Consider the following 13698-nt stretch of genomic DNA (forward strand, 5'->3'; position numbering starts at 1 on the left):
GCACAGAGCAGGCCCTGCACAGTCAGCTGAGCGGGGCCAGGGACATTCCTGGGTGCTGGAGCTTGGTTGCCCACAGCTAAACTGCTATTGGAGTCCCTGGCACAGCTCTTGTCACCCAGACGATGCCTGAGCACAGCACAAGTTAGTTCATGCCAGGAACTATTCCGGATGGGTGACTAGGATGTGGCCAAGCTGCTTTGAAGAGGAAGGCAGAGCTAGGCTGGGGATGAAAGGATTCTGAGCTGCTCTCTGCTTGCCAGCACAGCTGTGGCCTGGGAAATTGGCCCTCCCTGTGCTGCCGGCAGCTACAAGCACCCAGAGGGGCCTGGGACCACCCCACCAAAACCCTAAGCAACCTCATGAGCCTCAGAGGGTGGTGGGAGCCACCCAACCATGACGCAAGACACAGCAACCTCTCCTTGCTCTGTATTTAATAGAGACGGACGCCTGTGAAGCTGCAGCCCAGCAGCCACTGGCTGCTGCGTAGAACAGGAGCCTGTTAAGGCTCGCAGCAAGTCCCCAGCCACCGCAGCTCAACTGTGTTCAGTCAAAAAAGCCCCGTGCTCAGTCTCTGCAGCTGACTAGTGCCGTCCTTTCTAATAAATTAGTATAAATAACCCCCCTGCCCTCCCGCAGCGAGGTGGCAGGTTGCCGAGCAGCCCTGCCAGCTCCGTCCCTGGCCCTGGCAGAGCTGTCACCCGACGCACCCGCGCTGCAGCAGGGCTCACTGTGGCCAGGCTGCTCTGCCGGGCTCAGGTGCAGCCTGGCCCCACGCTGGGCTCTGCCCACCCTGCTGCATCCACTGGCAAATTAAAAGCAAAAAATTAAGAGAATTAGAAAAATTACTATGAGCAGGGGAAGAGTGCAGCCAGGCTAGGGCTTTCCCCACCGCCAGCCTCTGTTCCCCCACCCCACTACACCCATGGGTGCCCCCGTAGCTTCCTTCCCCAGCACCCATTTCCCCCAGCCCCCCCAGCACTGGCCAACTGGACCCCCCACCCCTCTACTCACGCCCAGCGGGGAGAGCCCCGAGATCCTTCACTCTCGAATGGCTGGGTGCTGCAATGGGCGCAGCTGTGCCGGTCCCACTCTGGCAGCGAGCGCCACTTGCCAAGCACCCCCTGCCCCCTCCCTCTCCCCCGAGCGGCGATGGGTCTGTCCCTGGAGTGTGTCTGTCGGGCCAGCTAGCTCTCCGTGCAGCAGTTCCCTGGAAGGGAGAAGGACGGAAGGCCATCGCACAGGGTGCCTGGGGGGCATTGATTCCTCCCCAGCCTTTGTCCCACACACACACGCGCTCCCAGGTCACGGTACGGAGCATGGTGGGGCTCTGGTGCGGCTCTCACCCAGGATGTTGCGCTTGCAGAGAGGGCAGGTCTGCTGCAGGAGGAGCCAGGGGTCCACACAGTCCCGATGGAACTCATGGGAGCAGGGCAGCACCCGCAGCCACTGCAGAGAGGGATGCAGACGGCAGACGTGAGCAGAACCGGGCAGGGGTACCGTGACCATGATGGCTGAGCCACAGCCCTGCCACCGTCATGCTGCCCAAGAGAGGGGGACGATCCTCCGCTACACAGCCCACTGGCAGGGATGCCCCGGCAAATGAGGGGAGGCTCAGACCCAGGCAGCAAAGGGATGGCACGAGCCTGGGTGGCCCCAGACGGTGACCAGGACAGGCTGCAGGCCTCCCAGTGCAGCACCAGTGCCCCTCAGGCCCTACCTGGCTCTTGTGGAACTGGTCCAAGCAGACAGCACAGCTATCGATCTCGCAGGCCTGGCTCCGGAGCGGTTTGCCGGGATGGTACCGCCGGGTTTTCAGTGCTGACAGCTGCCGCCGAATGTGCTGCTTCAGATCCAGCTGCGAAGGCAGAGCAGAGGGTCAGACGCCAGCCGCCGGTCTCCCTGGCAAGGAGCAGAGCGGAGATGTTCCCACCTCGGCGTCCTGCTCCAATGGGTCTTGCCGCGACTGACGCTGGGCCTGCACGATTACCCCGGTGCAGAGGAGCAGGGCGATCAGCAGGATGGTGTTCCACAGTTGCTGGAGATACTTCTGCAGGAGCAGTGCCGGCAGGCAGTCAGGGAGCGGAGCACGGGGCGAACCAGAGACCCCCACTCTGCTCCTGGCCCCACCAGGAGCCAGCAGCCCCGCCAGCAGCCCCTGCTGCTGCCCCCACACCAGAAACCTCGGCTACATGAAGAGCCTCTGCTGGTGCTGGCACGCGTACCTGGACCTGCGAGCTGTTCTCCCCCGTGCAGATGACCCCCTGCCATTCCCCATAGAGACCCCCTCGAGAGAGGCCGCAGGTCGACCACAGGGTGAGGGTCACTCCCTGCAAGGCAAGAGATGGCATTGCTGATGGCTGTGATGGCTGGCGGCGCTGCCCGAGGCCAGGGGTGGGGTCCCCGCTGCGCTGGGTGGATCACACCAGTTCAGGGGAGGAGGAACCACAGGCGGCTGCCAGCTGCCACGCTCCTACCGAGCAGGTCTTTGGGGAAACCCAGGCACCAGCAGCTTCAACAGCCATTGGGGATCCGGCTCCTGCTCCCGGCAGCTCAGCTTCCCCATCAGCTGGGGAAGTGTGGCTGGGCACAGCCATGCCCCTGCCCTCCCACCCAGAGAGGGAGGAGGAAGAGGAAGAGGAAGACAAGGACCTACATACCAGGTTCTCCAGCAGCACTGCCTGGTATGTGATCTTTGCCGTAGCCTGAAGCCCGCTGTGAGCAAAAGGCGAGAAGAGCATCAATCCCACGGGCAGAGCAGGATCAGGCCCGCAGCACCCCAGCCCCAGGGAGCACTCCCTCCCCTGCAGGGACAGGCTGAGCTGTGGGCAGGGGGGCCACAGGGGACAGAGGAACACACAGGGGAGGCAGCAGCGAGATTACCCCTTCCCCACCACGCCCAGCCCTCCAAGTGGCCCTGCACAGGTCTCTCCCTCCCAGAACTGTGCCTCAGTTTCCCCATCTGCGACACCACAGCAGCGACGCTGATTTACCACGTGGAAGGAGGACCGAGGGGGTCCTAATGCCACAGGTGGTGGGAATAAACACTGGCAAAGGTGGTGGAGATGCTGGTGTCATGCTGATAACCAGCCTGTCTGGCTATTTTGTAGTGAGAGTCCTGAAGGGCTTGGCAAGGCCACTGTTGGTCCCTGTCACCATGTGGGGACCCGTGGATGGGGTCAGGCCCTGAGGAAGGGGTGAATCTGACTCACACCCTCTGTGGAAACATGGGTCTCAGCCCCAGCTGGTCTCCACACAGTGCCAGCTTGAAACCAGTCCAGCAAAGGCATCGTGCTGTGGGAGAGGCCCCGCCAGGGCAGCTCCTGGCTGTCACAGCCGAGCAGGGGAGCAGGCGCAGAGCTACACTCTTGCCCGGCTCCCTCCCACTGCCCCAGCCCGTACCGCAGCAGCGCTCCCAGCAGCTTGGTGACGTTGTCCGAAGACTGGATCACAATCACAGGCTTGGCAAGAAGCTGGGAAACATCCAGCTGCACCGGAGATGAAAGCAACCGTTATCAGCAGGGCACGAGACCGGCTCAGGGACCCGCTGCCGGCACTCTCCTACCTCCCGTATGGCGTTCTGGTTCAGCGCCAGGATGAGCAGGGCTGACGCCCCCAGCACCAGGGCTCGCTTCATCTGCAGAGGCGGAGGGTGCAGGATCAGAGGTCAGGACAGGTGGGAGGATGGGCAGCTGGGCCGGGCCCTCGTTCAGCTCCCATCCCACTGCAGGGAGCAGGCAGCACTCGGTGCCCCTCTGCCCCAGCCAAAGTATTGCAAGGGACCCAAGAGGCATGGCCCAGGAGCCCTGTCAGGGACCCCCCTGCCACCAAGCACAGGCCAGGATCCCCCACATCTGGTGAGGGGACACCCCAGGAGGTGCCCTGCAGGCTTGTGACTAGCAAACGCCACGGCAGCCCCAGGGCCAGGCAGAGAGGACCCAGGCCAGGCAGAGAGTCACCTTGCTGACAACAGCGGCGGTGAAGGACTCCTCCTTGGCGCCCCGGGGGACCTCGGCTGGGTCCTCACCCACGGGCACCACACCAATCCAGCTGTCAGCAGTGCCCAGCTCTGGCTCTGCATCTCCCACCTGGGGGGTACAGCATCATCAGCCTGAGGCTCAGGGCACCCCAGAGCACCCCCACATCCCTGGGTGCCCTGGGGAGCCGGGCACTGATGGGGGCACAGCTGGGTGGCGCAGGGGACGGACATCCCCGCCTGCACCTCCCCGCTGCTGTTGGGCAGCCCTGGCCAGCGGCACCCCTTCACTGCCTGCCCCGGCCTGTGCCCCCCACTGTCCCTGCCCCCCCCCAACCCCCAGTGCCTTCCAGTTCCTACTGCTCCCCCCTCCACACTCCCCCTCCAGTGCCCACACACCCCCTCCAGTGCCCACTGCCCCCTCCACTCCACCCCCAGGGCTCACAGCCCCCCGCAATGTCTCCCAGTGGCCCCCGGTTCCCACTGCCCCCTCCACTTCCCCCCCAGTGCACCCCTCCGACGTCTCCCAGTGCCCCCCAGTGCCCAGTGCCCACTGCCCCCAGTGCCCACTCCCCGCCCACACTGCCCATAGACCCCCGCAATGTCCTCCAGTGCCCCCAGCCCCCACTGCCCCCCACCCCCCTCCGGTGCCGGCGCTCACCAGCAGCAGGCGCCCGCGGATCTCCTCCTCCTCCTCCTCCTCCCGCGGGCCCCCCCGGCCTGGCCCGCCCCGGCCGCCCCCCACTCCCAGCACGGCCCCCCGCAGCATGTAGGCGCCGCCAGGACCCGCGGCCGCCCCCGCCCCGCTCCCGGGTCCGTCCCCCGGCCCGGGCCCGGCCACCGACACCTCGACGCGGGCGGCGGCCCCGGGCCCCGGCGCCGCTCCCGGCCCGCCCCGGCAGAGCGCCAGCAGCGGCGCCAGCAGCGCAGCCCGCACCGCCGCCATCGCTCCGCACCGGCCCGCCCCGCAGCGCCCCCTGCCGCCGCGGAGGACCCGCCGCGCCGCCGACGGCCGCCTGGGGCGGGGGCGGGACCGGGATTGGGATGGGGACAGGGACAGGGAGCTGGGGCCGGGGCGGCGCAAGGGCCGGGACCAGGATGGGCACCAGGACAGGGACGGGGCGGGGATGGTGATGGGGACAGGGACGGGGACCGGGACCGGGACGAGGACAGGGACCGGGAGAGGCACTGGGACCGGGACAGGGACCAGGACAGGCAGCAAGACCAGCACTGGCAGCGGGCCAGGGACAGGCACTGGCACCGAGACTGGGATCGTCACCGGGAAAGGGACGGGGACAGGGATGGGCACCGGGACCAGGAAAGCGACTGGCACCAGGAGAGGGAGAGCACCAGGCATGGGGACACAGCCCCCCACGGCCGCCCATGGCTCCGCTTCCCTGTGGATGCAGGGGCACACAGGGGTGCCACGGGGACAGAGCCGCGGGGACACGCTCAGCCCCGCACACCTGGGCACCCACATCCGTGGCTGGCCACAGCTGCGGCACACGTGTGGGCATATGCCTGGGTGGCACGGGGACGCACCGATGCCCGAGTACCCCCAAATCCAACTGCTCCCCCCAACCGACACCCCTCGACTGTCCCTGTCCTGCTAGGTGCCTGGCAGCCCCACTGGTGCCGCTGTCCCAGCCCCACTTCGGCCACGTGTGCCGGGCACATGTGCTAGTGGGGAGATTTGCCGGATTAGCTGCCGCACAGGCCCTGGCGCTGACCTGCTTTTGGCAGGGGCCATGCTGGGGACGGGGACTCAATGCCAAGGCCTCCCAGCTCCCACAGCTGCTGGGTGCCCGCGGGATGGGTCTGGGTGTGTCCCCCACATCCCCAACCGTGTTGAAACATGGGGGCTTAATCTCCAGGTGGGCAGGGCCCCTCCACCCACAGTTGGCAACCAGAGCAGGTTTAACCACATGGTAAAACATCCCTATTGCCAAGTGTTTGGCTGTGCCATAAAAAACAGCCTGGAAGCCTGTATGGCTCCGGGGCTGGGCCAGGAAATGTGGTCACCAGTGTGGGGCTCTGTGCAGCTTTGGTGAGGGGCCCAAAATGGGAGCCTAGGGGACTGCTGCCATGAGCGTGGCCCCATGGAGGGGACACGAACGTGACACCTGCGTCGTGGGACACACACGGGATGTGAATGGCTCTGTGGAGCATCCATAGGTTCATGGGATATGGATGGCTTCCTGAGACATCTACAGCTTCAAGGGACATGTGTGGCTCCATAGGACACTTATGGTTCCATAGAATGTGGATGGCTCCTTAGGACATCTGTGAGTCCCTGGGACATGCACAGCACCATGGGACAGCCACAGCTCCAAGGGACACATATGGCTCCATGTGACATGTATGGTTCCATGGGACATGCACAGCTCCATGGGACACAGATGGCTCCACAGGACATGCACAGGTCCATGGGACATCCATGGCTCCATGGGACATGCACGGTTTCATGAGACACAGATGGCTCCATGGGACGTCCATGGGGGACACATGGCTCCATAGGCCATGCAGAGCTCCATGGGGCACACCCAGACCCATGGGAGACACACAGCACTCCCAGGAAGGGACAGTGAGGATAGGGAATGTTCCCCTGCTCGGGACCCCAACCAGAGCAGGTCTGTGGGTGCCAGGGTTGAGGCTGCAGGACCCCTGCAGGGACCAGTTCTCCTGGTTGGGACCCCCTTCCCAGGGGAGGTCCCTCTCCCTGGGGAGCAAGGGCCACTGGTTATGAGGAGGGTGAACCCAGTGTCCCTGCCCTGTCCACTCTCCCCAGCACCCTGCCCCAGTCCCTTACCCCTGTGCTTGAGCAGTCACCCTGTCCCCACCTCTGTCCCCTGCCCCAGTTCCCACATCTATCCTGTCCCCATCTCCCATCCCTGTTGCTGCCCCCATCACTGTTCCCTCTCCCTGTCACCTGCCCCTATCTCATAATTTCCCACCCTTGTGCCATGGCCCCACACCACCCTGTGTCCCCCATACCCCCATACCCCTCCATGTCCTCCCATACCCCCCATATCCTGATACCCCACCATGTCCCCCATACCCTCCATATCTCCCACAGTCCCATCCCCCTCTACTTCCCCCATACCGTCCAGCACCGCCCCCTACCTCCCATGTCCCTCATACTCCCCCATACTGCCCCATATGCCCCATGCCCCCATACCCCCTATGGCCCCCATGGACTCCCATGCCTCCCTCCCCCCTATAGCCACCACACACACCCCATACCCCCTAGAGCCCCCATATCCCCCCCATCCTCTCTATAGCCCCCATCCCCCCTATAGCCCCCCGATCCCCTCCCCATGCCCCCCCCAGCCCCGGGGCCGTGGCGGGCGCTGCCCGGGCGGCCAGGGGCTGCGGGCAGGGTCCAAGGCCGGCCGGGGCGGGCCGGGGCGGGCCGAGGGCGGTGCTCCGCAGCCTCCCCAACCTGCCGCCGCCCCGGGCGGCCCGGCAGAGGCGGCGCATCCCCCCGCCGGGGCCGGGGCACCATGAGCGGCCGCGTCGGGGACCTGAGCCCGCGGCAGGCGGAGGCGCTCGCCCAGGTGAGCCGGGATCGGCAACCGGGGGATGCTGCGGGGTCGGGGTGGGGGTGGGGGGCGCGGGCCCGGGGTCCCGCCGCGGCGATGGGCATCGCTCCTGGTCCCGATCCCGGGGGCCTCCCGCTGCCCCGGTCCGCCGCCCCCGCTCCCCAAACCCCTGGGCTGAGTCCCACCGTGGGGCTGCCCACTGGGGAAGGACCGTCCTGGGTGGGTCCTGGGGTAGGGGTGTCTCACCTGCTGGACCACCCCACCGGTGGCCCCCCCCGGGACCAGGCACCGGCCACCCCCCCATCCCTCTCCCATCCTTCCCATTGGTCCCACCGACGGCTGGGAAGCCCACCGCCCCATGGCGGTGGTCACCCACCATGGTGGCCACGGCACCCAAGGCCACCCTGATGCCCTCACTGACACCTCGCCTGAGCGCCAGGCTTTATCTGGGTTTATTCCACCCCACCAAGAGGGCAATGCCAGTTACTTTATTTTCTTGCTGCCTTTGCAACTCAGCCAAACTCAGCCACGGGCAATGACCCCGGCGGAGTCCGGAGGCCGGGGGGCAGGAGCAGGCATGGGGCGCAGAGCCGAAATCCTCCCGGTGCCAAGGCAGTGACAGGGGGGAAAGGCGAGCTGTGAAACCCGTCTGCCGGCACCTTGTTTTTCTCAGGGTGAAGAAGCTAATCCTGGGTTTAATTACACCTAAATTCAGTGGGAGATAATCTAATCGGGCTCATTAAGGGGAGGTCTCGGACTGGTACGGAGATTTGGGCCGTAACCTGGCCGGGGTGAGTGGGGCCACGTGCTCAGGGTACCCTGGCTCCCCCAGATCCCCCCAGTTCTGTGCCCTGCCACCGTCCTGCCCGCTCCAGGCTGGCCATGGGGTCTGTGACATGCTGGGGTGTCACTGGAGCTGGGGGGGACAAGCAGTGACCATCCGTTGAGCAAAGGATACCACCAGTGATGGCAGAGGAGGGGACTGGCCCCTGGGGGGCGAGGGTGGCTGGTGGGACCCGGCTGGTGGCAGCCTTCTGCAAGGGGACCAGCTTGGGGACATCAGGTGACTGGTGGCCAGCCTGGTGACAGTCACCCTGCCAGGGAGGAGAGCAGAGACTGGCTGCTCATCATGGCTGCATCTGGTGGCAGGGATGGGGCATGGGACGTCCCTTCTCTCCCAGGACAGTCCCAGGCCTGGCTGGGACTTTTCTGGGGGACACACACACACACAAACCTCCAGCCTTAGGACTTTTGGGGTAGGAGCGGGGATGCTTCTGCCAGTGATCCCTCTTCTCCCTGCAGTTTCGGGAGAACCTGCAGGATGTGCTGCCCTCCTTGCCCTCCCAGGACGACTATTTCCTCCTGAAATGGCTCCGAGGTAACGCCAGGGTGGGGGGACGTTGGTGGGGGGCAGGGCTGGAAGACCCCATTTTGGGGGTGGTGTGTGGAGCCGGGGACACGGGCTGAGCTCTCTGCTCTCTTGCAGCACGCTGCTTCGACCTGCCGAAGTCAGAGGCGATGCTCCGCAAGGTGAGAGGGCACCCTGCTTTTTGGGGGGACCCCGCCATACTTCCGTCAAGCTCCCAGTTGTCACCTGGGACGGGACAGCGTGCCAGGGGCCACCAGCCCAGCCCCTCTTTCCCAACAAGGGTGACCTGCCTGTGGGGTGCACCTCACCCCATGGGACAGTGGGGTCCCCAAATCCCTTCACCCTGGCTTGCTCTGCCCCTGCCTTGCAGCACGTCGAGGTCCGCAAGCACATGGATGCCAACAACATCATCTCCTGGGAGGCCCCTGAGGTGAGTGTCCCCAGTCCCGGGGTGGGTGTCCCTGGAGGGGACACCCAAAGGGGCGCAGGGTCCCCCTGAGACCCCTGTGTGTCCGCAGGTGATCAGGAAGTACATGTCAGGGGGGATGTGCGGCTATGACCGGGAGGGCAGCCCCATCTGGTACGAGATCATTGGGCCACTGGACGCCAAGGGGCTGCTCTTCTCCGCCTCCAAGCAGGACCTGCTCAAGAACAAGTTCCGCGACTGCGAGGTGCTGCGGCGAGAGTGCGAGCAGCAGAGCCAGAAGGTGGGTGCCTGCCTGCCCGCACCGTGCCTACACCCTGCCGGCCCAGCTCCCCACTGTCTCCCACAATCTGTCCCCACCAGCCCACGTCCCTCCAGTCCTGCAAGTCCAAGTCCCGTCCATCCCACCACGGCCCCACCAGCCCTGTAAGCCCATGCCTGGCCCACCCCAAACCCCCAATGTCCCCTCCCCACCCCATATGTCCATGTCCTGTCCAGCCCGCCAGCCCGTGTCCACATCCCAGCACCCACACCAACCCATGATGCCCCTTCTCCTCACACCAACACTCAGGAGGAGGCTCTGGCTGTGGGGGTGCCAGCCCATCGGGGACCCTCCTGTGGGTCCCAGCGCTGCCTGAGCCCCCCCTCCCTGTCCTCCCGTCCCAGCTGGGCAAGAAGATCGAGATGGTGCTGATGGTCTATGACTGCGAGGGCCTGGGCTTGAAGCACCTCTGGAAGCCAGCCGTGGACACATATGGGGAGGTGAGGGGCTCCCTGCCCGACCCCCTTCCCTGGCTGGGGACCACAGCTGACCCTGAGCTGCTGTGGTGGTGATGTGGTGACGCAGGGATCCGGGCTGACTCATGGCCCCGAGGGATGATGCAATGTCAGGTCCCTGCCAGTGCCCCATGCCCTAACACCGGTGTTTTGGGGTGGGGGTACCAGCCTGAGCCCCGCTGTGCTACCACCCACACCTTGGCGGGGGGTTACATGGGACAGGAGAATGACCTGAAGCTCTCCCCATCCTGCAGCTCCTGACCATGTTTGAGGAGAATTACCCCGAGTCCCTCAAGCGCCTGTTTATTGTGAAGGGTGAGTTAGGCCCCAGGGTCCCACTCCTTGCTGGCTGGGTGCTGACCCCCACCCTAACGTCCCCTGTCTGCCCCCCCAGCCCCCAAGATCTTCCCTGTGGCCTACAACCTCGTCAAGCACTTCCTGAGTGAGGACACCCGCAAGAAGGTCGTGGTCCTGGGATGTGAGTCCTGACACCTGCCCCCGGGGTGTCTCCAGCTGGTGTGGAGGGGTGTTAGAAGCTAAAAACAGAGTACCATGGCCCCCTCCGCTTTTGTCCCACCCAGGGGTGAAACCCCAACCCTGGGGGTGGTCCCTGGCTGGGCTGGGTCTCCCCACAGGGGTCACAGCCCCCCCAATCCAGCTCTCCTCCACCCAGCCAACTGGAAGGAGGTCCTGCAGAAGTACATTGACCCTGAGCAGATCCCAGTAGAGTACGGGGGCACCCTGACAGACCCTGATGGGGACCCCAAGTGCTCCAGCAAGGTAGGAGCAACCCCCCCAGGCCCCAATTCCTCAGGGGGTGCCCAGGTGGTCCCTCCATCCCCACATCCATCTCCATCCACTTCCAGATCAACTATGGGGGGGATGTGCCCCAGCACTACTATGTGCGGGACCAGCTGGCACAGCAGTACGAGCACACGGTGGTGGTGAACCGCGGCTCGTCCCACCAGGTCGAGTACGAGATCCTCTTCCCTGGCTGCGTCCTCAGGTGAGGAGGGGGCTCCACACCACAGGGCTGGGGAGGGGGGGACACAATGGTGGGTGTCCCCAGCCCCGCCATAGCACCCCGTTGGCCCTTTCTGGCACAGGTGGCAGTTCAAGTCGGAGGGAGCTGATGTGGGTTTCGGGGTGTACTTGAAGACCAAGATTGGGGAGCGGCAGCGGGCAGGCGAGATGACCGAGGTCTACCCCAACCAACGCTACAACTCCCACATGGTGCCTGAGGATGGCTCCTTCACCTGCTCCACGCCCGGCATCTGTGAGCATGTCCCCCTTCCCTGGGGTGCTGGGGCGTCCCTTGGGGGCGCTCCCCACATCCCTGACACCCCCTCCCGTCTCCCCACAGATGTCCTACGCTTCGACAACACCTACAGCTACCTCCACGCCAAGAAGGTGAGCTACAGCGTGGAGGTGCTGCTGCCCGACGCCACCTCTGCCCAGCAGATCCAGAAGCTGGGGGACAAGCTCAGCGAGGTGGCCCTCAGCCACAGCCCCTAGCACTGGCCCCCCTGCGGCCCCTGGTCCCCCCAACACCGCAAGGGGACCCCGAGGCCCGACAGCCGGCTGTTCTCTGCCCCCCAGGATGGCCTGCTGCCCCCTGCCAGTGCAGCGGCCGGGAGGATGGATAAGGGGACTGAGCCCCTGGAGCTCACGGACCAAGGCGGGGGGCTGAGCAGAGTTGGAGGGGGCCAGAGTGCCCGGGGTCCCCCTCCCTGTGCCTTATGTGGGGCCTGTGCCCACCTGCTGCTGAGCGGGGCGGGGGAGTAAAGGGACGGACCGAGCTGGGTCTCTGCTGGTTTTTGTCCCCCAGCCCCGTAACTACTCCTTACATCCCCCCAACCCTATAACTACTGTACTGACTCCCCAGCCCCACAACTGACCCCGCTTCCCTCCCGCCCCCATCACCGCCTCCGCCGCGGGGTCACGTGCGCGGTCAGGCCCCGCCCCCCCGCCGCCATCTTTCAGCCGGGCCGAGGCCGCGCCCGGGCCGTTCCCGTCCTGCGGCGGCGCGTGCCGCGGGGGTGGGGTTTCGTGACGCATGCTGGGGGGGCGGGGCGTATCGGAGCGGGCTCGTCCGGCGGCGGGAGCGCGCGCCATGGGGGCGACGGAGCCGGATCTGTACCGGGACACGTGGGTCCGGTACCTGGGTGAGCACCGGGAACAGGGAACCGGGCATTGGGCACCAGGCACCGTGTCGGGTACCGGGCACGGGCACCGCGTACTGGCCACCACGTCGGGTACCAGGCACTGAGACCATGTACCGGGCACATGACACCGGGTACCGGCACCGCACGCCGAGCACTGACTGCTGTCCTCGGGCACTAACTCCGGGTACTGGTACTGCACTGCGTAGCAGCACCGCACACCGGCACTGGGGCTGGCCGCAGGCACCGGTGCCAGCACCGGGTGCTGTCCCTGGTCACCCACAGCCCCGCCATCCTGGTGGCAGCAGGGGCCCATCCAAGGTGACTCACCTGCTCCGACCCCATTCCCACCACCAGCACTCCCTGCTTGGGGTGACCCGGGGAACACAGCTGCTCCCCAACCGCCCTGACCCCCCTCCTGACCCCCAGGTTATGCCAACGAGGTGGGCGAGTCCTTCCGCTCACTGGTGCCGGTGTCAGTGGTGTGGGCCAGCTACGGCGTGGCCACTGCATATGTGACCGCCGATGCCATCGATAAGGGCCGGAGAGCTGCCATGGTGAGTGTCGCCTCCTCCCCACCTGCTCCTCCAGCCACCCACCACCCCTCCCCACTGATCCCCCCGTCCCCACCAGGCCCACACGCAGGACCCCACGCAGGCCACGCGGGTAGGGGTGGCTGTGGTGGACACCTTCGTCTGGCAGAGCCTGGCCTCGGTGGCCATCCCCGGCATCACCATCAACCGTCTCTGCGCTGCCTCGCTGGCTCTGCTGGGTGCCCTCACCCGCTGGCCCCTGCCCCTCCGCCGGTGGACCACCACCGCCCTGGGGCTGGCTGCCATCCCCCTCATCATCACCCCTATCGACAGGTAAGGGCAGGGAGGCACAGGGCCACCCCCTTGGGGACAAGCAGGTACCAGCCACCCCATCCCTACATCCCACGGGATGGAGCACATCTCCTCCCAGCCTGGTCTCAGGGCTGGGTGTGGGGAGCGTGGGTGACCAGGGTGGGGGTCCCCACCCCAAAGGAGCTTTGCTGGGCTTCAGCTGGGACACAACCTCACAGGGCAGAGATTAGCAAGAGCAAGGTGCTAAACCAGGGATTAGCAGGGTGAGGCTGATTTTGGTAGGTCTGGGGTGACATTAGGGACATCCCCCTCTCTCAGCACAACCGCATTAACCATACCAGAGGGACCCACCAGGACTCTGCTCACGCCTTCTCCCCTCCCACTGCAGGTCCGTGGATTTCCTGATGGACTCCAGCCTCCGCAAGCTCTATGGGACACCAGGACAGCCCCCAGCCCCGCACTGAGCCCTCCTGGTCTGGGGAAACTGAGGCACACTGCTGATTTTGGGGTGCTGCGACCCATCTACTGTGATCCCTCACTCTGGTGGCAGCCCTGGAGCAGCCACCCTACCCCACAGCTGGTCCTAATAAACCATTTCAAGCCTGA

General features: G+C 65.7%; 3 protein-coding genes across 5 annotated transcripts; 2 read left to right on the plus strand and 1 right to left on the minus strand.

Annotated features, from left to right (window-relative positions):
• Positions 1-413: 413 nt before the first annotated feature.
• On the minus strand, positions 414-4935 carry RNF215 (ring finger protein 215). The gene is made up of 10 exons (XM_075110033.1): positions 4635-4935; positions 3957-4085; positions 3563-3634; positions 3400-3485; positions 2658-2712; positions 2223-2327; positions 1931-2047; positions 1718-1855; positions 1344-1446; positions 414-1207 (listed from the first exon to the last, which is right to left on the minus strand). Exons 1-10 carry the CDS (start codon positions 4917-4919, stop codon positions 1185-1187), a joined length of 1113 nt encoding a protein of 370 aa, XP_074966134.1. The 5' UTR covers positions 4920-4935; the 3' UTR covers positions 414-1184.
• Positions 4936-7409: 2474 nt separating this feature from the next.
• Positions 7410-11883, plus strand: SEC14L2 (SEC14 like lipid binding 2). 3 transcript variants are annotated; one of them, XM_075110030.1, is made up of 12 exons: positions 7410-7530; positions 8818-8893; positions 9002-9045; positions 9255-9314; positions 9403-9591; positions 9975-10070; positions 10340-10400; positions 10480-10563; positions 10759-10865; positions 10952-11091; positions 11192-11361; positions 11449-11883. In XM_075110030.1, the coding sequence occupies exons 1-12, from the start codon at positions 7477-7479 to the stop codon at positions 11598-11600; spliced, it is 1233 nt and encodes a 410-aa protein (XP_074966131.1). In that variant the 5' UTR covers positions 7410-7476; the 3' UTR covers positions 11601-11883. The 3 variants fall into 3 exon arrangements, with proteins under 3 accessions (XP_074966131.1, XP_074966132.1, XP_074966133.1); XM_075110031.1 differs by having other exon boundaries at positions 9523-9591; XM_075110032.1 differs by lacking the exon at positions 9255-9314 and having other exon boundaries at positions 7411-7530; positions 9523-9591.
• A 245-nt stretch (positions 11884-12128) lies between these two features.
• MTFP1 (mitochondrial fission process 1) lies at positions 12129-13698 on the plus strand. Its single transcript, XM_075110035.1, has 4 exons — positions 12129-12250; positions 12677-12804; positions 12881-13113; positions 13481-13698. Exons 1-4 carry the CDS (start codon positions 12142-12144, stop codon positions 13554-13556), a joined length of 546 nt encoding a protein of 181 aa, XP_074966136.1. The 5' UTR covers positions 12129-12141; the 3' UTR covers positions 13557-13698.

The sequence above is a fragment of the Phalacrocorax aristotelis genome, chromosome 15 (genome assembly GCF_949628215.1).
Source record: "Phalacrocorax aristotelis chromosome 15, bGulAri2.1, whole genome shotgun sequence".
Classification (NCBI taxonomy): domain Eukaryota; kingdom Metazoa; phylum Chordata; class Aves; order Suliformes; family Phalacrocoracidae; genus Phalacrocorax; species Phalacrocorax aristotelis.